This window comes from Dreissena polymorpha, chromosome 8 (assembly GCF_020536995.1).
Source record: "Dreissena polymorpha isolate Duluth1 chromosome 8, UMN_Dpol_1.0, whole genome shotgun sequence".
Classification (NCBI taxonomy): domain Eukaryota; kingdom Metazoa; phylum Mollusca; class Bivalvia; order Myida; family Dreissenidae; genus Dreissena; species Dreissena polymorpha.
Genome location: NC_068362.1, coordinates 68008894 through 68033933, shown reverse-complemented (window position 1 = coordinate 68033933; position 25040 = coordinate 68008894). Strand labels below are relative to the sequence as shown.

Below are 25040 nucleotides of genomic sequence, written 5' to 3'. Positions count from 1 at the left end.
ATTTAATCATTGTTTTTTAATCTATTATTTATTTTAACATTAACAAAGAGTTGTTCCATACATGAAAGCGATCAATAAAACATGACACTCAGGCGAAACAAAGTACATTTTATCGCTTTGGAAACAAAAACAGTGGGATGTGAACATGTTGGTTTTAAAATAAGTTACGAAGGAGAAAAAAAGGTTGCTGTTCATTTTAACTTTAACATGAAAATGATATCACATAGATCAGCTGTGTGTGTGTGTGTGTGTGTGTGTGTGTGTGTGTGTGTGTGTGTGTGTGTGTGTGTGTGTGTGTGTGTGTGTGTGTGTGTGTGTGTGTGTGTGTGTGTGTGTGTGTGTGTGTGTGTGTGTGTGTGTGTGTGTGTGTGTGTGTGTGTGTGTGTGTGTGTGTGTGTGTGTGTGTGTGTGTGTGTGTGTGTGTGTGTGTGTGTGTGTGTGTGTGTGTGTGTGTGTGTGTGTGTGTGTGTGTGTGTGTGTGTGTGTGTGTGTGTGTGTGTGTGTGTGTGTGTGTGTGTGTGTGTGTGTGTGTGTGTGTGTGTGTGTGTGTGTGTGTGTGTGTGTGTGTGTGTGTGTGTGTGTGTGTGTGTGTGTGTGTGTGTGTGTGTGTGTGTGTGTGTGTGTGTGTTCTACCCGATATCCAAGTGTCTAAATTTGAAAACCCTTGAATAAATGACATAAACCAGGTGTACGACATTTGTGGATACACATCAGCAGATTCCCCAACCGTCTCACAACACATCTCTTGCACGTCGGCTACCGTACAATCTCGCTCTGACGGGTCCATACGCGCTATGTGTGTTACACTCACGTGCGGATACACGTCAGAGGTACAATCAACTGTTACATACCAACCTCTTTGGTCATATAAATTACACAGGCAAAATTAAAATCAACCAAAGGCTGTAGAACATCAAGATTTAATCGAATGTGATTTGATAGTTTTGGTCAAAAATGTTTTCATCTACATAATTTTTCGCGATTGTGTTCCCATATAACGCGAACTTCGCGAAGTTTGTTTGTTTGTTTATCAAAAATTACTTTCTCAATGTATTTCAAGCTCATAAACAATCACAACAACACAATACATGTATACGAGAAACACGCAGTTAAATTTGTTTTTGATTTATGACTGTCTCTAAGTATTAACAAATACTAATACACAAACAAGAAAGCATGACTGGAACTATCATTTCTCTAAACAGCGTGATCTTGAGCTTTGAGGTAGGACGACATTTTTCTTATGATGGTTTGTTTTATATCATTATCGCTCAATATATTGGGAAGTCAGAGCTTAGAAAGTAATTTTCTTTAAAGCTGTTTTATTGCAAAAAGAAATATTCGACCACTAAGTGAAATCTGGACCTTTGAGGACGAGACTGAGGACCGATGCACCACGCGAGATGTAGTCTTATATTGGTGGCCATTTATGCAAAGTCCATCAATACCGGGTATATGGGAAAGCTAAAGCTGCGATATGAAATGTCGTACAGACGGACAGACGCACAGATTGACAATGTTACTGATATATCCCCCTTTATTGCAAAATTTATACTTCGATCACTTAGTGAAAGATTGACCTTTGAGGACGATACTTAGGACTGATGCACCACGCGAGATGAAGTCTTATGTTAGTGGCCATTTATGCAAAGTCCATCTATATGAGGCAAAGTTAGTGAATTTCGTACAGACGGACAGAAGCGCCGATTGACACGGTGACTGATATATCCCCCTTATTAAAAAGGGACATAACATTAATTTACCATTGAATAACAGTAACATACAAATGATACGTACACGTAAACTTAACTATACTAAATAAGATTGCATTCACATGAGATTTACTCCGCTAGTCTTAGATTTGAATTTAATTGAAGTGTCCTCATATGTTACATAAGATTAATTGGTTGCAATTATGGCATCGATAATTTATTAATTATGCAGCGCAATTGCCAGTTATGTCCTGTAGACAAACAATAATAACAATTTACACGATGAAAAAGTTGGGATATACTAAATATATTATTTAACCTAAGGTGGTCGTATCAACTGAACGTTAAGCTATGTTAAATATATATACAAACTGTACTAAAATATCAATTCAATGGCAATTATCGCATTACATATATCCTTACTATGAATATAAAACGTGGTAAAGCAACAAGGGTAAACAAAATAGAAACAAACCCATATACAATGACATGTATATGTTAACATATATCAACATCAACGAGAAATAATATGTTGATACAATACTCTTTATGTTAATAATCGAGTCGGCAATTCGTCAATTGTTCATAGAGCATTATTGTAAATGATACAATTTTAAAGGGTTCATAAACTGAATCGATACAAGTTATTAATTGAATAGTATAAAATCATTGTCCGAATGTGGAAGATGCCAAAACAAATGAAATATGCTTATTGATGGCTTTTCGATCTTAAATATGCTGCGACCTGGATATAAGCAAAAAGTCCAAAAGATCTTATCGAATACATTGTAAATATCATTATGCAGAAAACCTGTTTAACATAATAATGTTGACGGATAGAGCGAAGTCGCATATGATGTTACTTTAAATGGTCGAACACCCTTAGGAATTCGTTAGGTATATCACAACACGCAAACGCATAGTCAACCACATCTTTTTTCTTTTTTTTTCTTTTTTTTTAAATTCAAAATCGTGTAAGCAGAATTTGCATGTAATACCTGTTTTAAACACATTTTCATCACAGTGGTGAACCGCGTTCTCACGATTTTACAGATTTTCAGTTAGAAATGCATGCTACGCGTATTTTAACTTAACATGCACACGTTAAAGTTTGATAGAAGTATTTAATTCAACGACCTCAAGATAGCAATCATTGTTTTAATTTAGAAAAGCGGCATATTGCCTTTACCACTCAGAGCATTTCACACAACACAACACTAATTGTCAAACAAATTAAAGATGAGGTCACCACCGCGGAAAATCCATTTCAATCGTATTGGGACAATTGTCTAGGGCCATTGTCAAGTCAGGTCAATTAAAATTCAACTCGGGTATATATGAATATTTTAAACACAAGCTCTGAAGAGCTTTTTTAGCCGACTTATAAACTAAACATTTACATGATAACACCATCGCATATACAATTACATTACTCAAAACACATTATTAAAATGTTAAACATGACAAAATGAACAATACATGGTAACACAATATTGGATAACACAATTGATTATATATCTAACCAATTAATTAATTAATTATTTAGATAATTTAGCAATCATACAATCATTAAAGCAATCGGCTAAAATTGAAACTACTCAAGCACGGATATCTGTAGATACAGATTATGAAACAGCATAATTATTTTAATAGCAGAATAATATATAAAATAAACTGACTAAAGTTATTAAGCACGGATATTTAAATAGCTTTAGCGCAATAAGGTTATATATCAGTAATTTCAATCTGTATTCTATAGTATGAAAATAAAGCAATTAGACGCAAATAGTATTGTATCATCCTCTGGAGAGGGAGAAGGCTAAACTATAACATGTTATATATATGCATATCACATTATAGCATAAGCTTGAAAGAACTTGGTAAGAAATACATTGAAATAAATAAAACAGAATATAGAACTTAAACTTAAAACTCTGCTGATCTTGACCATGGAGGCCTAAAAACTGATCTAAAAGGAAATGAAATAAGACGCTGAAGACTAAATATAAACACAAAAGAGTGACCTATAAAAAGATTGTAAAACACTTATCACCCAAATCAGATTTGGAGAAAACTGATCAGCAGCTACCTCACAGGAAACTCAAATACATGACATTGTCGCATACCTCAGGAAGAATCCGTTAGACATGGTGTTCAATGTCATATTTATAACATGATTTAGTGGTATGTCTTACATATTAATGATAAATGTTCCTAACAAATAGTCATCATATCTATCACAAATTGGAAAAAAGAAAATTATTCAAAACAGCTAGTATTTGCTGTCTAATAACGTGTGACGATTACTTGTTTTTACATTTATCCCCGACCAATACATTTGTTGCATTGCATAAGCAAATATAGAAGTGGATTAGCCGCTGAGTTCGCATATCCCAACCAGAGGGTAAAAATTGTTAAAGTGGTTGGGACCATCCGACCATCGATCGTATCTAAGACGTTTACAACTGTAAACGGCAACCAACAGAACAGAAACGCCCCAGTTAACACTGCAATAGTTACGGTAACTCGAATCCGACGATTTTTAGTCAGCGATTCGCATGATCCCCCCAGGTTGTTATTATTAGCTCGGGTCTTTTTAACGTAGCATATCACGTTTATGTTGAAGTAAAGAACCAGTGCTATAGGAAACACAATGGTTATCAATGAAGCGCCGACCACAAAATATATTCCGACAATGAACTGACATTTCGGTTGGACAACTTGGCACTCAAGTTTCCAAGCCTCCGCTTCGAATGTCTGATATCCTGGCATAATGATACCAAAGGAACATGCAGCCACGGTCACCCATCCAGCTGTATACACTATGGCTAAGCGTTTCTTGCTGCAGACAATCGCGTAACCAAAAGGGTTGCAAATGGCGACTCTCCTTTCCCATGTTAGCATCGTTAAATGAAAAACAGACATGGACGTTAAGGTTACGTCCAAATTGTTTATTACGTCACAAAATTTTAATCCAATATTTGATGCCGCGTCATGAAATAGTATAGTTATTTGCACAGGCATTATAATAATTCCAATACAAATGTCAACACATGCCAATGACGAAAGTAAGAATCGCGTGCGTGTTTTCTTATGGTATTCATTTTTGTAAAGTTTGACAATTACACACAAATTACACACAATAGTTAAAACAAGTAACATAACTAAACAAGCAAGGATTGAAACATGACCTGGATTGTCAGTATCCAAAACAGTTCCATTATTCGTACATGAAGTTTGGTTTTGATTTTCCTCAAACATTGTTTAATAATGTTCAACTGATAGCATGCTCTTCTAAATCAATGCTGACTGATATACATATGACGGAATCCCCCGAGGAATATGATAATTGTTCGAGACTTAAATGCAACACCATTAATCTAAATAATTAATGAATGAAACAGCCACATCGCAAGTATACACTGTATCGACTAGATGCCTCCGGTGAATTGAAACAGGTAAACGAAAGATTTTCTCAACCAGCTGTACACATCAGTTAACACTGACTTGTATACATTCCTCTGTAATTATGGTGTTTTATTGTTGTGTTCCTAATTGCAAAGCTTCAGGATTTGATGAAAATGTTTCCATGTTATTAATTATTTCTTTATCTAAAGTTCAAATTTATGCATAAAAACACATATGTTGCATACTGCCGTTATTAGGTTCAGAACATATATACGCTATAAAAATTACAAGAAAAGATAGTATTAAAATTAAGAATCAATCGATGCTTAAACAGGGCTTTTAGCATTTATTAAATAATATTCTTAGGATGAAGGCTTTTAATATTTATTAAATTATGTTAATTACAAGATTGTGTAAATTACAAGAACATTTATAAAATTTTGTAATTTACAAGATAATGTGAATTACAAGAAAAGATACTATTTAAACTAAGAATCAATAAATGCTTAAACCATGCTTTTAACATTTATTGAATTATATTCTTAGGATTTATAAAATTATGCAAATTACAAGATAATGAAAATTACAAGAACATTTATTAGATTATGTTAATTACAAGATTATGTAAATAACAATAAAAGATAGTATTAAAACTAAGAATCAATAAATGCTTAAACAGGGCTTTTAACATTTATAACATTATATTCTTAGGATAAAACTATATTCTATAAACAGGTTATTGACCTGCAGATGGTAAAATTTTCATGCATTTGTGATTATGTTGTGTTAAGTGATTATTTATTACCGTTGCTGATAAGCATGGCCAATTGTTGAGAATACTTCTTAACCTCATTCAACAGTTGTAAACCACTAGTAATGTCGTGTATTGGCGCGGGAACATGGTCGATACAGTCTATAGCATAGCTGTGTTATTTAACATATCATTAATAAACATGACCGAAACCATTTATGATTTCAATTTTGTAATAAAGAATAATATCTGCACAAAATAATAACGCTACAAGAAGCTGAACAAGTTTGCACACACTTCGTCTGGTTTTACAATTGTGTAATGTATCTATGTAATAATAAATGGTTAACATTCACGAAACTTGCTTTCGATAACTCATAATTATTGCACATGATGTTCTCGACGATAGAGTTTGGATCATTTACATAGCAGGAACATATTATGTGTTATGTTATACCTTTCTTTGTATGTTCAAAACTTTTCTCCAACCAATTGTATACCCATACGTTCACAAACGTTCACATAATCTGTCCTCCTATGAGATGTTGAATACGAGTCAAACAGCAAAGACAGTTTTCAATTTAACACACGTTTCTCATTTAAACACTCTTTAGAAATTAGCAACCCAGCATTCTCCGTCACTAGTTTCGTTTGTATGTAACGAAACAATCGATCACACTCTTCTTTTCAAACCCCGAAACTAACTCTGCAAACACATTGTTTTTATGACATATCGCGAAACGTTTCAAGTTACCTTAAGTGGCTTATTTAATATACAATAACTACAAAAACACGTTTGATACGTTCACAAAATATTTAAAACCTTTTACAAAAAGTATTTTGCTTTTGCAAACTGAAACTATCTGTTTCATTTCCATGGGCAAAATAGGTTTGAAAACAAAGTTATCCATAAACAATATCCCAACAGAATAAAAACGCATTTAGTCGTATGACACATGTTTGTCTAATGTGGTTTTAGGATACGCGTTTTACATTAAAACCGTCATACCATTTGGTTTTGTCGTGAATAATTGTCGCCAAGGATTGTGATCATAAAAACATCTGATGTTTTTTTATACTTTTAGTGTTTTTTTTCGGATGATTATCTAAAGGACCATAATGTCGATAATTGCACTGAATTGATCGCAATACAGGTATTAAATACAGGGCGTGTTTCGAGATGAAAAAAGAACCTCTAGGGGCCAATTGACATTACGTTTGATAACTGAATGTCTGACGTTTTAGCAGAGATCCCGCCAATCGATTACAGTCAGGACAAAGGAGTCGCGTTCTGTGAAAACTTGACATAACGCGTGTGCGTAAAGAGTCGTCCAAGATTAACCTGTGCAGTCCGCACAGGCTCATCAGGGACAACACTTTCCGCTTGTATGACATTTTTCGTTTAATTGAAGTCTCTTCTTAGCATAAATCCAATGTAGGTGGACTGCAAAGGCTAATCTGGGACACTCTAAAATGAAAAAAAATATCCCCACTATCCGAAATCCTTTACCACCCCTTTATATATATATATATATATATATATATATATATATATATATATATATATATATATATATATATATAACATGGCCAATACCATTAAAAGGGCCAAAGATTGTAGGTATCAAATAGGACATGAAAGTACTAAATTTTTATGAGTCACTTTACGATGTTTATCTTATAATGCAGTCCGCACAGGCTAATCAGGGACGACACTTTCCGCTTTTATGGTATTTTAAGTTTCAAGGAAGTCCCTACTTACCGAAAATAAAGTTTAGGCGGAAAGTGTCGTCCCTGATTAGTAATCTGGGATGACACTTTACGCACATGCATTACGCCCCGTTTTCTCAGAACGCGTCACATATAATTCCGAGTTTATTCACAAATGCAAATTGTCATGGATGAACATCATTTTCATTCACTTATAGTAAAACAAAAAATATTAAAGCATATTTCAAAAACAAAATCCTGCATAATTCTTTATTCCCGTATATTCAGAACTACAGTTTTTCGTGGATGTACTTGTACTTCCCCTCAGTGAACTCCTTAACGGTTTGACCTGCTCCTTCCAAGACGTACTTGGTGGTTAGTAGCCCCTCGACCCCAACTGGGCCCCGGGCATGGATACGGGTCGTACTGATACCCACCTCAGCACCTGAGGATGAAAAGGGCAATCTTTAAAAAAACAGTATTTTTACAAAATTGAATTTGCTGAGTTTATGTTTCTTTTAAGCATATTGAGTTGGCTATTTTACAAATCACTCAGTCTTTTATTATTTAAAATATTATGATATCAAATTACAATATATATCGTATATTATATTGTTATACATCAGTTGGTAAAAGCAAGTACTATGCCAACTAGGAATGCATATAATACCAAAACACGTGAGCATTGTCCTGCAAAGTAACGTGATTGAAGTATAGTAACAAAATATCAAAACAACCCCTACCGAGACCATATCTAAATCCATCAGCAAACCGTGTGCTGGCATTGTGGAATACAGACGCACTGTCGACTCTCTCCAAGAAACGCTTAGCAGTGGCTCCTGCAAAAAAACAGGCACATTTTTATTTCATATATGAAATAGCAGATGTGGGCAATTTTAACGACTCTATATTCGATTTGATTTCATTTAGATGCAATATGAAATAAGTGACGAATATACAGATACCTTTTCTTTTTAATATCATTCAATAAATTTCAGAGAGGATATTTGTTGTTTTCAATTTATAACTCAATTCTATTTCATGAGTGGCTATAGATTTCGTTTTGCAAAAGTTATATTCTCTTTTTTTATAAGCACTTGTGAATAAATACACCGTCCGAGACTAAACATATTCGTTGAATGCAATAACACTAAATAACAAAAAATTATGCGAACAAATAAAAGACATACGTTGGTTAATACTGAGATATCAAAAAACGTGCAAAAAAAAACGTCATAAATGAATATGGTTGATAACTAGTGACAGGACTAATATGTGAACCCCTGTAGCTGTGTGCTAGTTTCGTTGATAATTCTTTTGTGGATTAATGATAATACTATTTGAGAATTGCTATGAATGAGACGGGTAAACACATGTTATTGATCGAATCATATTTTTATTTTTTCAAGTGTTTTTCACACAGCGCAAACAAAATAATCTTATATTTCTCACAGAAGTTATCTTTTAAAAATAACGTCCCATATTACACTCAAAAGCATATTTTATCAAAAGCTGTATTTGTCTTATTATATCCTAGGGAGTCTCTAAAAACCACTGAGACAGAGACTCTAAACATTTTATTTAAGACTCTAAAATGCTCAATGGAATTTTAAAAGCCTATGAAAAGTTGTGCATGCAAAGAATAAATAAGTAAGTCCCTATAAATCCAACCATATTTAGCTACTAGACATTAATCAGCTCATTTCCACAAACCCTTAGCTCCTTAATTTTGTTGGGGACCCAATACTTTATTACAAAAGAATACCCTTGTCGTGTATTCACGATTCTCTTTAAAAAACACACACTTATTGGTAGCACATGTAGTCTAAAGGTTATTATACTCCTGCTCTGAAAACCAATCCAAACTGGACGTTTTTTCACGTATTCTGTTCAAACCACAATCGTTCCAAAACTTACGGTTGTTGGTAACGATGGAGTCCGTATGGTTGCTCCCGTACTTGTTGATGTGCGCTATGGCCATTTCCACGTCGTCCACGACCTCCAAGGTCAGTTCAAGGTCGCCGTACTCCTTATCCATGCGCTCGGCTGGCGGTGGGCAAAACTTCATCATAGATTGCAACAGTGGGCCAGAGTAGAGGCGTACCTGAAAGCGAAGCGGGTTTAAATATGAGAGCCTTTCTGGGAAAACTGGGCCTAGTGCGCGTGTGTTGAGTGTCGTACAAGATTAGCATGTCAGTCTACACAGGCTAATCAAGGGCGACATGTTTCGCCTGTAATGAATGTTCATTTAGAAGAGACTTCCTTTAAATATAAAAATTAAATAAAAGTGGACTTGGACAGGCAATTCTTGGACGACACTTTACGCAAATGCATTAAGCCCAGTTTTCCCAAAACGTTTTGAAAGTCTTGTTAGTAGACTAACACAACAAAAATAGGTCAATATCTACAAGCTTTAGGAAACAAAGTCCGAAAACTGTTTTTCGAAAGATGTTTTCTCATTGTTCATTTAATATCATGTAAAGTGTTAATAGCAATGCATTTCTTGGTAGCATTTCCCCTTAAATAAAAGTACGACTTATTGATCACAATTCACTTGTTCATTATTTACATGCAAATTCAGCTGCAGGTAATTTAAAATAACATTAAATTCGATATTAAGAAAATAGAAAGTCAGCTACTAAGACTGTAATCTAAACGAGAGAAAAATATTACTTCATTTTTCTTCAGTTCGTCACAAATACCCTCGAGGACTCCCGAGCGCAGATGTGACTTGTGGATCAACAACGTTTCGATGGAGTTGCATGCTGACGGATAGTCACATTTGGAGTCAACAACTAAAATGATTATGAACATGTCATACCTTGGAGTCAAAAACACATAAAAAAGGAACTATATTTATCTTCAGACAACAACTAATATTATTCTGGAAATGATGGTAATTAAATGCATAAGTTGACAATATAATTTACTTTTTTTAGAAAGTTTTGTTTAAGTTTTCAAGATTCATATTTAAGTACCGAATAAAAATACGTAACAATAATATGTATACAAGCCCATGAATAACAACCAATGAAAAATTTGTGAAAGCCCTGTTTTAAATGTACCAGCTTCAAAAGCATATACTATATTAAATATGAAGGCAAGTAAACCACACACAAAACACAAGTATTATTATTTTACCCCAGGGCTTGTTCTCATCACCATACGACCAAGACCCGTACTATATTGAATTTTAGTGTAAATTTACTATAATTTGAAAAAGCATTTTAACTTTAAAGAGTTTATATAAACTTTGAATAATTATTGATAGAACTTACATGAAGTATACACAAAAAAGACATACAATACTTAACATCAGAATATCCTTTAAATGAAAATTACAACTTTAATTTCATGATATGTGTACTACACAGTTATATTTCCTAACACACGAAAAGCAATCCATAAATTGACAATTAAGATAATGTATTTGGAAGTAAATATTGCCATTGACACATATTGTCATTGTGAATATGACAAAATAACAGCTCTACATTCAGCTAAAAAAAGACCCTGTACTCATATTCGTTCATTAATTCAGGCTTATTCATTGCGTAAATCATATGTGACCATATTAAGTCTTTTTAAAAACATTACAAATAGAGTTTTGTATATTTCCCATATTGATAACGGGGAAAGACACATTATCTTTCTTTTGGGAAAACTGGGTTTCATTCGAGTGCATAAACTATAATTCCTTAAAGCCTGTACAGGCTACTCAGGGACTACACTTTCCGCTTGTATGGATTATTTTTGTAAAATGTAGTCTTATTTTAACGAAAATCAAGCAACAGCAGAAAATGTCGTCCCTGATTAGCCTGTGCGCACTGCGCATGCTTATCTGAGGCAACACTTCACAGGCATACATTAAGCATTGTTTTTCCAGAACAATGCTAAAGTTATCTTCTGCAGACCTATCTTAGTAGCCATCTCAGGGTTGACGTCCTCGTCCACGTACACGTGACAGATGCCCTCGCTGTGACCGAGTACGGGAATCCCCTGACTCTTCTTCTGTATGGAGCGCACGAGACTGCTCGAGCCACGCGGGATCACCAGGTCGATGTACTCGTTAAGTTCCAAGAGATCGTCAATGTCCTCACGTTTGTTGGCCTGGAGAATGAGTTGAGAACATAAGATCATTTCACTGGTACAGAAAGAGAGACTGTTTTACACTGAAGAGGAGAATGTTTCACATGGACAGAGAGGCTGATTAAGATAGAAAGAGAGACCATTTCACCTGGGCAGAGGGACTGTATCACATTGAGAGATAGATTATTTTACATGGGCATAAAATATGTTTTCATTTGAAAAGAAAACATTTCAGATTGAAAAAGAGAACATTCACATGGACAGAGAGACTGATTCGCATAGGCAGAGAGAGAACATTTCACACGGGGCGATGGACTATTTAAAAATGACAGAGAAAACATTTCACATGGGTTAGAGAGACTGTTTCACATTGAAAGCGAGAACATTTCACTTGTGCAGAGAGAATGTTTCATTTTGAAAAAGAGAACATTGCACAGGGGTTGAGAAAATATTTCAGATTGAAAACGAGAATATTTGACATGGGAAGAATGACTGTTTCAAATTGAAAGAAAAAACGTTTCACATGAGCAGAGAGACTGTTTCAACTTGAAAGAGATACAATTTCAAATAGGCAGAGAAACTGTTTCTAATTAAAGAGAGGAAATTCTCATGGACAGAGAGTCTGCTTCACATTGAAATAGAGAACACATCACATGGGCAAAGATACTGTTCACATTAAAAGAGTGTTTATTGTAAATGTGCAGAGAGAATTTTTAACATTCTTACAGATGAAACTAACTAAAATTTATCCAGCGTTTAAATATATATATATATATATATATAGGTTACCATTGATGATTATGTCATTTACAAAATGATTTACACGAAGAAAGATGACGATAGTGAAGCCAAGGTGTATGCTAAGAATTACCCGATATTAATGGCAAACTTGAATATTACAGTCTCAAGAACATCCTTTCTTCCTAAAATTAAGTCTAAGAATTGTTAGATGAATATATGCCCTGATTTGCAGTGTGCCTACCAGAGCCACGGCCTCTTTAAGGTGGACCTTGTCGAGGGCCTCTCTCACCAGCCCAAACAGCAGCTCGTTGCTGTACTGCGCCTCACTGCCCCCCTTCAGCAGTAGACCGTTACCACTGCTGATCGCCAGGGCGGCAACCTGCAGAGTGTTTGTTTATTTAACAGCACTGCGTACAATAGGGCGATATAATTGGACGAGCACCCAGCTGACCTACATTGAGCGAGCTGATAGGCGAGTTCAATTTAAGTATAGTAGCTGTGCATGAGAACAAAAATATCACAGTATTTTACACAACAGTATTGTTTATATTTTGTACATAGTTCAGTATTTTTTTTGTAAATAGTTCAGTATTTTATTTATATGCATTATTAACGTTCAATAAACATAAAAAGTCAAACAGAATATGCTTAGACTTTTCAAAATTTGTTTGCCATGGCAATAATACAATCATTTTCCTTAAAAAATGAAAATTCAAACCTGGGGCAGGCAATCTGGTCGAGATTCAAAAATCACAAGAAGAACGCCGATTGGAGCAGTAATTTTCTTTAGGATAAGGTTGTCGCTGATTTTCGTGGTCTGCAGAACACGGCCAATGGTGTCCTCGCATGATGCTGCTATCTGACGCAATCCTGTTGCGAGCGTCTGCAGCTTGGATAATGAGAGCTCCAGGCGAGATACAAGAACATCCGACAGATCTATAAGCAAGAAAGTGGTGATTAAGGACATGATAATATTAAGTATAATATAGCTTTTATATATTGGACTCCATAGAACTTCCTAAATATTTTATAACTATTTCTTTATAATGGAAAACTGTAGATTATATGTAAAAGAATAGTTCATACACGATTATTTCAAGTATAAATTGGTTATGGACAATATGTCCCTTTCCAGTTAAAAAAGTATGGATTTCAATCAATAAACCGTTCCGTTATTATTGCAAAGAAATTCTCAATTGTTATTCTGTTACTAAATATTATTATCTTTGAGAAAAGTAAAAGAACCACTAGTGAACAAATATTTTCATGTATCAAAATACGACAATAACAAGTACACTTTCAGTTAAAGCAGAAGGGAGTTTAATGCATGTGCGTAGTAAAGTGTCGTTGCAGATTTTCCGGTGCAGTCCACACAAGGATAATCAGGGACGACACTATCCGCCTAAATGATTTTTGCTAAGAAGAGAGATTCTTTAAACGAAAAATATTATTACAACGGAAAGTGTAGTCCCTGATTAGCCTATGTGGACTGGGCAGGCTAAAATGGACGACACTTTACGCACATCTATTAAACTCTTTTTTCACAGAGCACGACCCAATATTTTTATTGCAGGGAAATACACATTTAATGTGATATGTATCACAAATATACCTGGTACCAAGGCATGGCAAGGGCAAATAACACATGAATGTGTGCGTTGACAAGAAAGGAAAATTTGCCTCGCCCCTCTTCACGATGACAGTTTCAGTTCATCCAGTTGAGAAATGTGTTAGCAGTGTGTTACCCTTTTTGGGGGAGGGGGTAATGGTCTTGTTTAGACGACACAGTAACTCCCTCCTCATCTCATCTTATCTCATCTTCGCCTGTGGTCCCGACTGGGGCAAAGCCCACCAACCAGCTTCCTCCTGGCGTCTCGGTTCTGGGCGAGTCTCTCTAGCTGCTAAGCATCTGCAAACAGGTCATGACGCCATGTGTTTTTAGGCGGACCGCTCTTCCTTTTTCCTTTGGGGTTCCATATGAGAGATAACCGTGTCGTATTGGATGCAGGGTGTGGTTAATTAACCGCCAAAGTCTCTGCAGAATGTCTTCTTCAACTGGCTGATGCTTTGTTCTTCTCAATAATTCTTTGCTGGAGATCTTGTCTAGTCAGCGGATCTTGGAGATCTTCCTGCGGCAAGTGTTAATAAAGACCTGTGTTTTCCGTATTTTATTATTGGCCTCACGATGGTATATACTCCCTCCTAGCAAGGTAGAATTGATACTCACTGTTTCTTTTGGCCGCCACTATGTCTCGCTTGTTTGCATTAAGGATATCCGAGGAGCGCTCGATTAGCAAGTCCGCAATATGTTCAATGATCTGGCGACGCTGGGCCGGTTCCAGAGACTGCAAGTTCAAACTTGCCTCTTTGGCTGTACAAATATTAAGTATAACATATTTCGAAACAATTAGACATGCTTTTTAGCAAGTTATAATAAGTGGGTGTCTGACCATTTTAGAAAATGTCATTAAGTAGATTTTGTGATTCGGCAGAATGAAGTCTTTAGAAAATATTAATGTTTGAGTTTAAATTAAGTCACTTATTTGCAAAAAAGAACAAAATGTTGGGCATGTTGACAAATGTTGGCACTATGTTTCTACAGAAAGATGTCTATATGTAGGAGTTCAATACCACAATTCCTTAATGGAGAGTGGGGTGGTGAAAGAAAGGAATTTTAATTCAATTTTAAAGCAGTATTTAGGTTTAAAGTATTTATGTATTATTCACAGCCCACAATACAAGTACATACTAGCATCGCTCAGGGAAAACAGGGCTGAGCGCACAACCGTATTTTTTTGTCCAAGATTAGCGTGTGTAGTCCGCAAAGGCTAATCAGGCACAACACGTTTTGTCTAATCTGGATTTCATTGAATGAAAAATACAAGAACAGCTGACATTGTAATCTCTAATTAGCGTGTGCGAACTGCACAGGGTAATCTGGTAAACATTTTACGCACATGCATTAAGCCCCGTTTTACCAGAGCGCACTCCATATAGAAATTTTGCACTAAAGGTACTGTGCGAAGCGTTACCTTTCACAGCATCCACCTGCACGGGGCTGGCCACGTGCTTGGCATTAGTAAAGAATGTTCCTATGGACTTGCCCTTGATGATATTGGGCAGGGCTCGGTACTCCAGTCCGTTGCATATCACTACAGACACGCCCTTGTCCAGGGCCCATGTTGCAGCAGACACCTGCGGAATTTATGGGAAGGATATATTTTGGCAGCTGGAAGGCGAGGGGTTGAGGGTTGGAGTGAAAAGGTTCAAGTGTTGCGTGACGTTATTGTCAAAATATGCCAATGCAGTTGCACCTTTAATTCCACGTTTATTGACTAATGTTAAAAAAATATTTCTTGACGCGAAATTGAACTTTAAACGTCTTAATGTGGCAATGACCTTTAAGTAAAAGAAACGAGATACAGGTCACACGCAGAACCCATGATAGTTGGTATTTATGGAAAGTAATTTAAAAATTTCATGTTAAGTGACAAAGGTACAGTTCAGACACGCTGTTGTATGGCCATTATCAACCTCTGACCCCTAAGTGTGACCTTGACCTTTTAGGAGAATTTTAGGACATACGCACGGACACTCGAACATAGAAGCAGACTGACAGGGTGATTGTTATATGCCGCCTGCTTTAAATGAGTCGTGTTCTGAAAAAACTGAGCTTAATGCATGTGCGTAAAGTGTCATTTCAGATTAGCATGTGCAGTCCGCACGGGCTAATGTGGGACGACACTTTACGCACATGCATTAAGCCCAGTTTTCTCAGAACGCGACTCAAATGATAGCATTATAATGGACATAAGATTAAGATTAAATTCAACATCTGAATAGTCATGCATTATTAAAATGCATAGTTGCTGTAGGATGTTGGTATTTTTTCTATCTATTGTGTCTGCTAATATCTGGAAAACAAGATAAAGAAAAGGTTTCAAGTTATCATTGTACATCTAAACATCCAACAGTAACATATTCAAAACGCAGACAGTATTACATCTAATTAAACAATACAAACTCACATTAAAAACAAAACAAACATCTTCAGCAACACAAAGAAAAATATAGTTCACATACCTTGGATTCCATTCCACCAAGACCGACACGCGACTTTCCAGCAAAGACTACGTTCCGTAGGTCCAGTTTCGGCGCAAAGGTTTTCATCAGCCTCGATCCCTCGACGTCAGGTGGCGACGTGTAGAGCCCGTTTACGTCGGACATCAGCACCAGAAGGTCGGCATTCATTTCCACGGCAATCCTGGCTGCTAGCGAGTCGTTGTCCTTGACACTGATGACCTTGATACATAGGTTAAAACAGACGTTATGATAATTCTTGCTTTGCGTTCAATAAAGAGAAAAAAAAATCAGGAATGAAAGGAACTTTACAGCGTGTTTTACTGAAATATTTTTGGTTGATTATTGTTTATTTTGGTCGATAATCATTTGTATATCGTGGCATTTTCTGTATTGGCATCGATATAAATTTTGTCCGACCAGTTTATTGCTTTTTGCTTATCCTAATCACATATCCGTTTTTTGTGACAGTTGAACAACCATTAATGGACGAATCCTGTGTCTTGAATATTTGAACTGCAAAAACAAATTTGTTAGTAGGGGCAAAATTTACCCCACGCAAATCCTTGTCTAGTTCAGGTGGTGAGGCAATGGCGTCATTGGTATTGATAATTGGAATGATGTTGTAGATGAGAAGTTCATTCATGGTTTCCGTCAAATGTCTGCTAGTGAACTCATTCTGGAAATCCCGCGAATTCACCAGGACCTACAAGTATATGCACAAACAAATCTTTAACATTAGTCCGCACAGGCTAATCAGGGACGACACGTTCCGCTTTCATGACATTTTTCGTTTAAATGAAGTCCCTTCTCAGTAAAAACCCAATTTAGGCAAAAAGTGTCGTCCCTGATAAGCCTGTGCGGACTGCACAGGCTAATCTGGGACGACACTTTACGCACATGCATTATGCCCAGTTTTCTCAGAACACGACTCATTTCATAGTTTTGTGTATGTTTCTTTATTTCTGACTTTTGCCTACAGTTGATAAAATAAACTTTATTTTAGTTCTGGTGATATGTTACCCATATGTGTTTAATTCAGCCAACCATCTAATTACATCAATCAATAGCAATTTAAGTCCAAAGGCTGACCACATTATCAGTGCTCCGGATAATTGTTCAAGCATTTACTTTATCACCTTTAATTTTCTGGCACAAATAGTGCTTTATTTTTTTAGAAGTAAACATCAATTTGATTCTAATTTTATTATAAAAAGTTATGAAAATATAAAACAATTTAATGATTTTCACATGACATCAGTGATAAGTCACTGTAAAAAAAATAGTATGCGTTATTAAAAGCAAATACTTTTGGGATAATGGTTGCTTATCTGGAGCACTGCATGTTTGTATAATATTAATTACACTACTGATCAAATGAAAAACATGTTGATTCATGAATGAAAAAATTAACACAGCACATAGCATACAACGAATAGATAATGAAAAGATCCACAGTTGTGCAGTGGATAGGCTATGGTGTGCGCATACGAACCAGGAGGTAATCCCACGCTGAGAGCGTTCAAACGATTTCCTTTAATTAATTGAGTACTAATTCTTCCAACGAACAGGACTCGAGAGTGTGTAAATAAACCTAAGATTTCAATAACAATCAAGCTAAAATAAGCTTTGCTCTAATAAATCGGGTTTGAATGTATGTGGGTAAAGTGTCGTCCAAGGCATGCATGTGCAGTCCACACATCAGTGACATCACTTTTAGCTTTCATAATATTTCCATTTATAGGAAGTATGCTCTTAGCGAAAATCAAGTTTAGGCAGAAAGTGTCGCAGTGAATTGTCCGTTCGGACTGCACATGGTTATATGGGACGACACTTGACGCACTTGCATTAAGCACTGGTTTTCAAGAGCCATGCTCGAACATGTTTACACTAAGGAAGAGTGTATTCCCTGTACCTGGGCAGTTTTGAAGCCATATTGCTGGAACATGGCCTCGTACAGTGACATGAGCCCGCTCTGACCCGCTGCTGCACACGCCCTGGGCTCAAAATTAGGTATACTCTAAAAATTGAGAAATTGAGAAAAATGAGTCATAATCTAAAACAAATAAAAATGAGGTATACTCTAAAAATTGAGGTGTAAGCTAAAACAAATCAAATTGATGTATGCTCTAAAAGTAGAAAGAAATAATGTATACTCTAAAAAGATCACCACGAGGTATACACCGTACAGCAGTCGCAGAAAAGATGCAAAACCATCAAGAACCGTACAGTTTTCCAAGGTATTAACTATACTCCCGTTTTCCAAAATCAAAATGTGGTAAGATATGTTTCCCTTAGACCTATGGTCTGACAGCAAAACATGCATGAGTAAAATAAATCTTCAGCAAGGATTCTACTTAAACAGCGTATAATATTTTGAAAATTAACCTAAATAAATAATTTCTAAAAAGAACTAAATAGAAAAAACATACATACACTGTTGCATCTAATTTTGTCTTTTGTACCAATCAACTCAGATATGTTTAAAAATAAATACACATTTTAAATAATGATTGACAGTAAAAACGACAACATTTTGCACAGCTTCGTAATGCCCCTCTTCAAAAGCAAATAAAATAATCAAGACACACATTAATTGTGTATACTGTGCGAGTAGATCACGATTTTTTTTTATCCGAAACAATTCGCTTAGTGCGCATATTGATTTTTAAATATGTTACTGTGTTAAAAGGAGTTAAAAAACTATAAACATTTATAACGCCTGAGCAAAAACACTGCAGGAAAATTAATTATGACATCAAATCATTAGTAATTTGAATGCATATGTTTTTATAGAACTTCAAAAAATCGTATCATTTACGCAAACAGGTAAATTAAAAGGGTGCACTAAGGCCGCTTTTATTTACGGTCTGTGATATTCTATTATATGCCAATATGTGTTTACCAGGTAATATTGGGGTGGCATTGTTTTCCAGATAGATACGACACAAATAACAGATACAAAATAGATGCTACCTCTTCCCCTAACCCTAACCATTTACCCTTCCCCTCACCCTACCCCTATCCCTTCGTGGGAGGAGTTAACACCGCATTCGATTGTGCAATTTCTCTTTGGGTGTGAATCTATTTGGAATACAATGTTCTCGGAAATATCGTAGCAGTTACACAATTAATGACAAATTATTAATGCACAAGTTTATAAAATATGCTAATAAGTTATGCTGGTAGTTAACTAATCATTTTGTCAGTTAACTTTATTTTTCCCTCAAGGAGAACAAATACTCTTTTTAATATTTGTATGTTAATCGCTTTTGTTGAGGTTTGAATAGTTACTCATTTCTTCGATCCTTATCTGTCTTTTGAGCAAATCATGAAATATTCATCAAACACGGTCAGTGAACTGTGCATGTATTAATGTAATGGACCTGGCACTTTCAACATGTAAATCAATCTATCTGTGACATTTCAGATGTAAACCTTTGTCGCAAAACTAGCTCAACATTTCAAAATCTTTGTACTGTAATAGGATATGCGCCATATATAAAACTGATAAAAGGTCAACCACTATAGGTCATCAGAGCGTTGATCGTGTTTCAGACCGGAGACCCAAAGTGCAAGTAGAATCTGGCAGACAAAATACTTTTCTCTCTGAATAGTGTTCACTGACTCATTATTGTAAAATTAAAAATTAAAAGGCTGCATGTATCAGGTTACCTTTTAATTCACGTACATTTTGACGCAAAAATAAAATTCAACAATGCAGATCAAACTACGTGGAAAATACTTTGCGTTGAGTCAGATATTCCGCCCTGTGATAACAGTTGAAAAGGGCATGATTTCCTTACTTATAGTTCCTATTCTATCAGAAATTGTAAGGATTTAGTAATAAAATAAAATATCAGAGTCATGGCAAAATAAGACAGTTTCAAAAACCTTATATGGAGCTGAAAACAAATATTGTCTTGTAATGTTGCTTAGATTGGTCAGATTGATACCTATGCATTTTTTGTATACCATCAATGTATCGATGTTGCAAATACGTTAAGCAAATATTAATATAACATTTTATTTCCATCGTCTCCCAACATTTCAGAGCTGAATAGCTTTTTGTTAAGCAGGAACCTACATGTTTGCCCATTCCTCTAAGAAAATTTGCTTTAAAATGATCATCCAATTTCTATATAACCAGACAAAACTATTTTCTATTTCCCCAACATGTAGAGTTCAGTCCTTTACCCAAAATTAGTACACACGGAATGTATTATTTATTCTAGATGGGCAACAGGAAGGGAAACCGATAAAGGACCCGAATCGCAAGCTTACAGCAGTGACGGATGTAGACAGGGTCTCTCGTACACTCTTTGACATCAAGATCTCGTGTCGCAGTTTCTGCTTGCCAAACGCCACGGCCCCACTGGTGATCAGTGTCATCTGAAAGCCCTGGCTCTGTAGCTCGCACACCTGGATCAGAGAACAACAGTACATTACACGTTACATCAAGTCACCTAGTTGTTATATCAGTTAATGTTAGAAGGTAGTTCATGTCAATCGGAGTCTCTGCTAAAGGCATCATAGTTGGTAACATAGAATCAGATTCAACAAAATAAACAATTTGATACCAAGATATAATATATTATAGACACAAAAAAACAACACGCAAAAAAATTCATATGTTAAGCACAAATGCTCATGACGTCATTATTTACAAGTCAAACGTCAAACATTATATTCAGTGTCATGGCGATTATATTTTTTATTTTTTATTTTTAAATGTGAACGAAGAGGTATGATATACATAATAACTCGTTTATGCTTTTATCAGTGTGTAATATATCAGACTCGGCACGAGTCGCCGTTTTGTTATTCTTAGCTTTACCGGATACATTACGGCAGTAGTCTGTTATTCTCTTGTATACCTCGTGCGACAGTATAATAGGATCTCTTAATGACTTAATATTTTCCCACTGACTGTGTTTCTATTGCATGTGAATTATACGCCGCCGCCTTTTAAATTTCGTATCAGATAACATAATAATTATGTTAAGAATTTAAGACCATTTATCCTGCTTTATATTGATGGACACAGGTTAATCATCATCAGACAGATTATATTCAGAAATGGTTCATTTCTTTTTTTTGCTATGAAAGCAACAAAATAACAAACGCGTCATCAATTAAAAAAAAAAGAAAACATATAGCCTATTTTTCTCAAACTCTTTTGAAAACTAAATGAGTAAAAATATTTCTTCTTTAATTTCACGCACCTGTTCTACAATAGACGCCAGACGACCCAGTGCCAGACCGCATTCGTCCTCTCTTGTGATTACGGCGCTTCCCAGCTTGACTATAATCCGCTCGGCGTTCTTGAGGTCACTTCGGTACAGGAAACGCTCATCACGCGAGCGCTCTGGCTCAGAACCGCTCGGTCGAACGGAACGATAAGACCTTGCATTCAAGTTTGTCAGATCACGAATTGTACCGTTCGACAATGAGGTAAATGATTTTGTATTCAATGTTTGTAAAACTGCTGGAGCTACCTTGAGATTTGACCAGAGTCTGTTTTTAAGCGCTAAAGAATTGGACCAATTCGGCACAGCCTTTCCAACTAGACATTTTGAACAAACAGTAACTGCCTTCGATAGATCTTTCAGGATACGCAGCATTTTCTGCTTGATGTTCACTCAACATCCTATAAATGCAAATAGAAAACAGGTCAGTGATTGTTTTATGCCCAAAATTACCGGCTGTTTCCAAATGGAAAAGGGGAACATTTAACCCTACAAAAAACACACAAATTCCTCCCCAAAAAGCCAAAGGCTTCATATAAAATCAATAAATGGTTTATTGAGTGTGTTATACATGGATATAATTATGTAGCACTTTATACTATTCATTTAAAAATGCAGTTGCAAAGGCTCGTATTAACAATTTAAATCCACTTTTTTATAATCTTATTTATAATGTGTATTTCTTCCCCAACTGTATGTTTTTCCGTCCAATTGTTTTCAATCCAAAATGCACAGGTTGTAAAATATAAAGCAAAAAATATCACTGCAAGTGAAGTTGTCTTTATTTCCTTGGTAAATCTTCCTTATACAGCGCTAGCCTGTAAAGAATATTCAGTGGGCCATCACGGTCTGGTAAACTGACCCATTCATAACTCCCAAATTTAAATATATAATTTTGCTTCAAAACTACGACAGATTATTTACACATCTGAAATAACAAAATTGTAAATACGTGTAGTTCAAAGGTGATAGGAATCTGCTAAAAATAAACTTATTAATACAAAAGTATACACATACACTTAAATTTGTTGAAAAAAAATCTTTTCACCCAATGTTATTTTTGCGTAGCACAAAATATATTTTGAAAAATAAAGTACAGCTGTAAAAATGACTTCAATTTCATACTTACCACAATTACGCTGTTTTATTTGGAAACTTAATTGTTGACAACCATTTGTTTAGCAAATATAATATTTTATCCTCTCTACTCATTTATACACCAATATGTTAGCCTATAATTTATAAATTACAGTTATTATGGTACTCTTTGCAGTTATTGTGAAATCATAGCAAATCATAAATTATATATTAGTTTTACAGTTTCAACACTGACAAAAAACAAGAAATTCTTACCATAGAGCAATAAGCGAACTTAACCCAGTGCCAGCAATTTACAATGAATGCACTTTATGTATTCTTGAACAGATCTCACTAAAAGTCTAATGAATTGAGCCAGCTAACCCAATAGCAAGATAAGGCGTAGTGACTGAATGTCAGGATTCCCACACAATCAACCATTCTTCACACTCTTCATCTATGATAAATGTAGTGATGTCCCATACTATCAACCATTCGTCATACTCTTCAGACATGATACTTAAAATAGTTCTACGTTGACAATTTTGCCTCATGGTTCATTGTTAATTAATATATAAGCAGCGAAGGCATCATTCCTATCAAACGATCCAGCCAACTTATCATTGATTGTTTTCTCATCTATTTGGTAATATAACTTATACCCGTGAAGTAAGGAATGGTAGCGTCAATTTACTTTAAATTGGGAAGCTATATTATAGCTTGATGCATAATACTTTGATACTTATGAATAAGAACATTACGTATGTACTCAGAAACGCTCAAAGCATTCATGAAGAACTAGTATTATATGAAAATCAAATAAGGCATTTACATTTAAAGTAATATTATTAAATACGTCTGTTAACCATTTACCAAGGTGTTAAGATCTTACCGCTGTTTGTTACAATTTGAAAGAAAAATTGAATAGATCGATGCTGATGAGACAAAAATAATTAAACTTGCAAATAATTAGCAGTTATGCAATTTAATGATTATATCATGCATTCCTATTTTTGCCGGTAACACGGGGAACTGACGCGTATCATTTTTTATGGTCGCGAATCAAACATATGGCAAGATAAGGATGCCGTTACACAAATTTAGGGTCAAACTATGGCGTGTTTATATCAAATGGAGATATCTGTTTCAGGCCCAGTCCAATCTAACACGGTAGTCCCTCATCCGGAATGAACACGACAGTCCCGGATCGTCCCGGATCCCCCGGATCAAATTCTGGGACGATCCATGGACTTTTTGGAATTGTTGAGCGTCGACGGTCCCCCAAAGACAATCATTCCGGTGAAAACTCGTTGTCCATCCGGTCTAACCCGTAAAAACACGACCAATCCCGGCATCAATACGCAATTAACACGGCATCCACACGGACTTTCCCGGACCAACATGGCGGAGGTACAGATAGCGCCGGATAAACACGGTGCATGATACACGGTCCATCATGGACCTACTCAACAACCGCACGGATGAACATAGCAGCGATAATGACCAACACGATTTTCACCGAACCGACAAAAATATATCAAAGAAGATTAATTTTTGAAGATTCAATCAATGCGGCTGTCCCGTTAGATCCGTGGTCGGTACTCACGCTTCTAACCTTGCGACCCGGGCTCAATACCCGATTGCGGCAGCATTTTTTATTGTCACCATACCGGACAGCTGGGGTTTTCCTCCGGATACTCCGGCTTCCCCTGACAGCACAAGGCCACACTAATATTCAAATCTTACAGTTAAAAAGCTGGACATTGTAGGTGTGATTCAACACTCGTCAAAAGTTTCGTGAGTGAAGTATATCAATTAGGTAGGAGTGCAGGGACGAACTCCATTTCCTCTTCAAAATGCAACCTCGGGCGCGGAAGGGCCTTATGAACTCCGAAATGCACACTCACACACGCACGCACGCACGCACGCACGCACGATGAATACTGAACATTTACTATGCTCTAAAATAGCCATTATATGCATCTTTTGACGATTTATAAAGCTGAAAATTATCACAAGTTGCAATCGCGGATCGATTGAATAAATTTGAAAGTTCTGTTGATATCGTTATATTATGTGACATTACGAGCATAACTTATAATTATTAAGTATAAAATACACAAAACACTGTATGAGCAAAAATGGCCGAGTGGTTTACCAGCTAGACCTTTACTCCAAGGATCAGGGATTCGATCCCTGCTGCGGGTAATTTTTTTTGTATTC

The 25040-nt window shown here is 35.8% G+C and overlaps 2 protein-coding genes across 3 annotated transcripts; both read right to left on the bottom strand.

The window, feature by feature from the left end:
* Positions 1-904: 904 nt before the first annotated feature.
* Positions 905-7414, bottom strand: LOC127841464 (beta-1 adrenergic receptor-like). The gene is made up of 2 exons (XM_052370290.1): positions 1581-7414; positions 905-1365 (listed from the first exon to the last, which is right to left on the bottom strand). The coding sequence occupies exon 1, from the start codon at positions 4971-4973 to the stop codon at positions 4032-4034; it is 942 nt and encodes a 313-aa protein (XP_052226250.1). The 5' UTR covers positions 4974-7414; the 3' UTR covers positions 905-1365; positions 1581-4031.
* Positions 7415-7733: 319 nt separating this feature from the next.
* On the bottom strand, positions 7734-23261 carry LOC127841463 (delta-1-pyrroline-5-carboxylate synthase-like). Of its 2 annotated transcripts, none has more exons than XM_052370288.1 (15): positions 23094-23261; positions 21717-22141; positions 20776-20913; positions 18407-18511; positions 17045-17197; positions 16495-16713; positions 15444-15606; positions 14639-14782; positions 13130-13347; positions 12653-12790; positions 11496-11691; positions 10255-10376; positions 9499-9685; positions 8325-8420; positions 7734-8026 (listed from the first exon to the last, which is right to left on the bottom strand). In XM_052370288.1, exons 2-15 carry the CDS (start codon positions 22113-22115, stop codon positions 7872-7874), a joined length of 2433 nt encoding a protein of 810 aa, XP_052226248.1. In that variant the 5' UTR covers positions 22116-22141; positions 23094-23261; the 3' UTR covers positions 7734-7871. The 2 variants fall into 2 exon arrangements, with proteins under 2 accessions (XP_052226248.1, XP_052226249.1); XM_052370289.1 differs by lacking the exon at positions 23094-23261 and adding an exon at positions 22870-22998.
* Positions 23262-25040: the final 1779 nt, after the last annotated feature.

What these genes read in the sequence shown, in the direction of transcription:
- LOC127841464 (XM_052370290.1), bottom strand. Translation starts at nt 4,973, where the DNA reads ATGTTTGAGGAAAATCAAAACCAAACTTCATGTACGAATAATGGAACT.
- LOC127841463 (XM_052370288.1), bottom strand. Translation starts at nt 22,115, where the DNA reads ATGCTGCGTATCCTGAAAGATCTATCGAAGGCAGTTACTGTTTGTTCA. An exon ending in GCAGGTGGATGCTGTGAAAG is followed by an intron (nt 14,783 to 15,443) that starts GTAACGCTTCGC and finishes ATATTTGTACAG; the next exon opens with CCAAAGAGGCAAGTTTGAAC. An exon ending in TGGATTTAGATATGGTCTCG is followed by an intron (nt 8,027 to 8,324) that starts GTAGGGGTTGTT and finishes TTTCATCCTCAG; the next exon opens with GTGCTGAGGTGGGTATCAGT.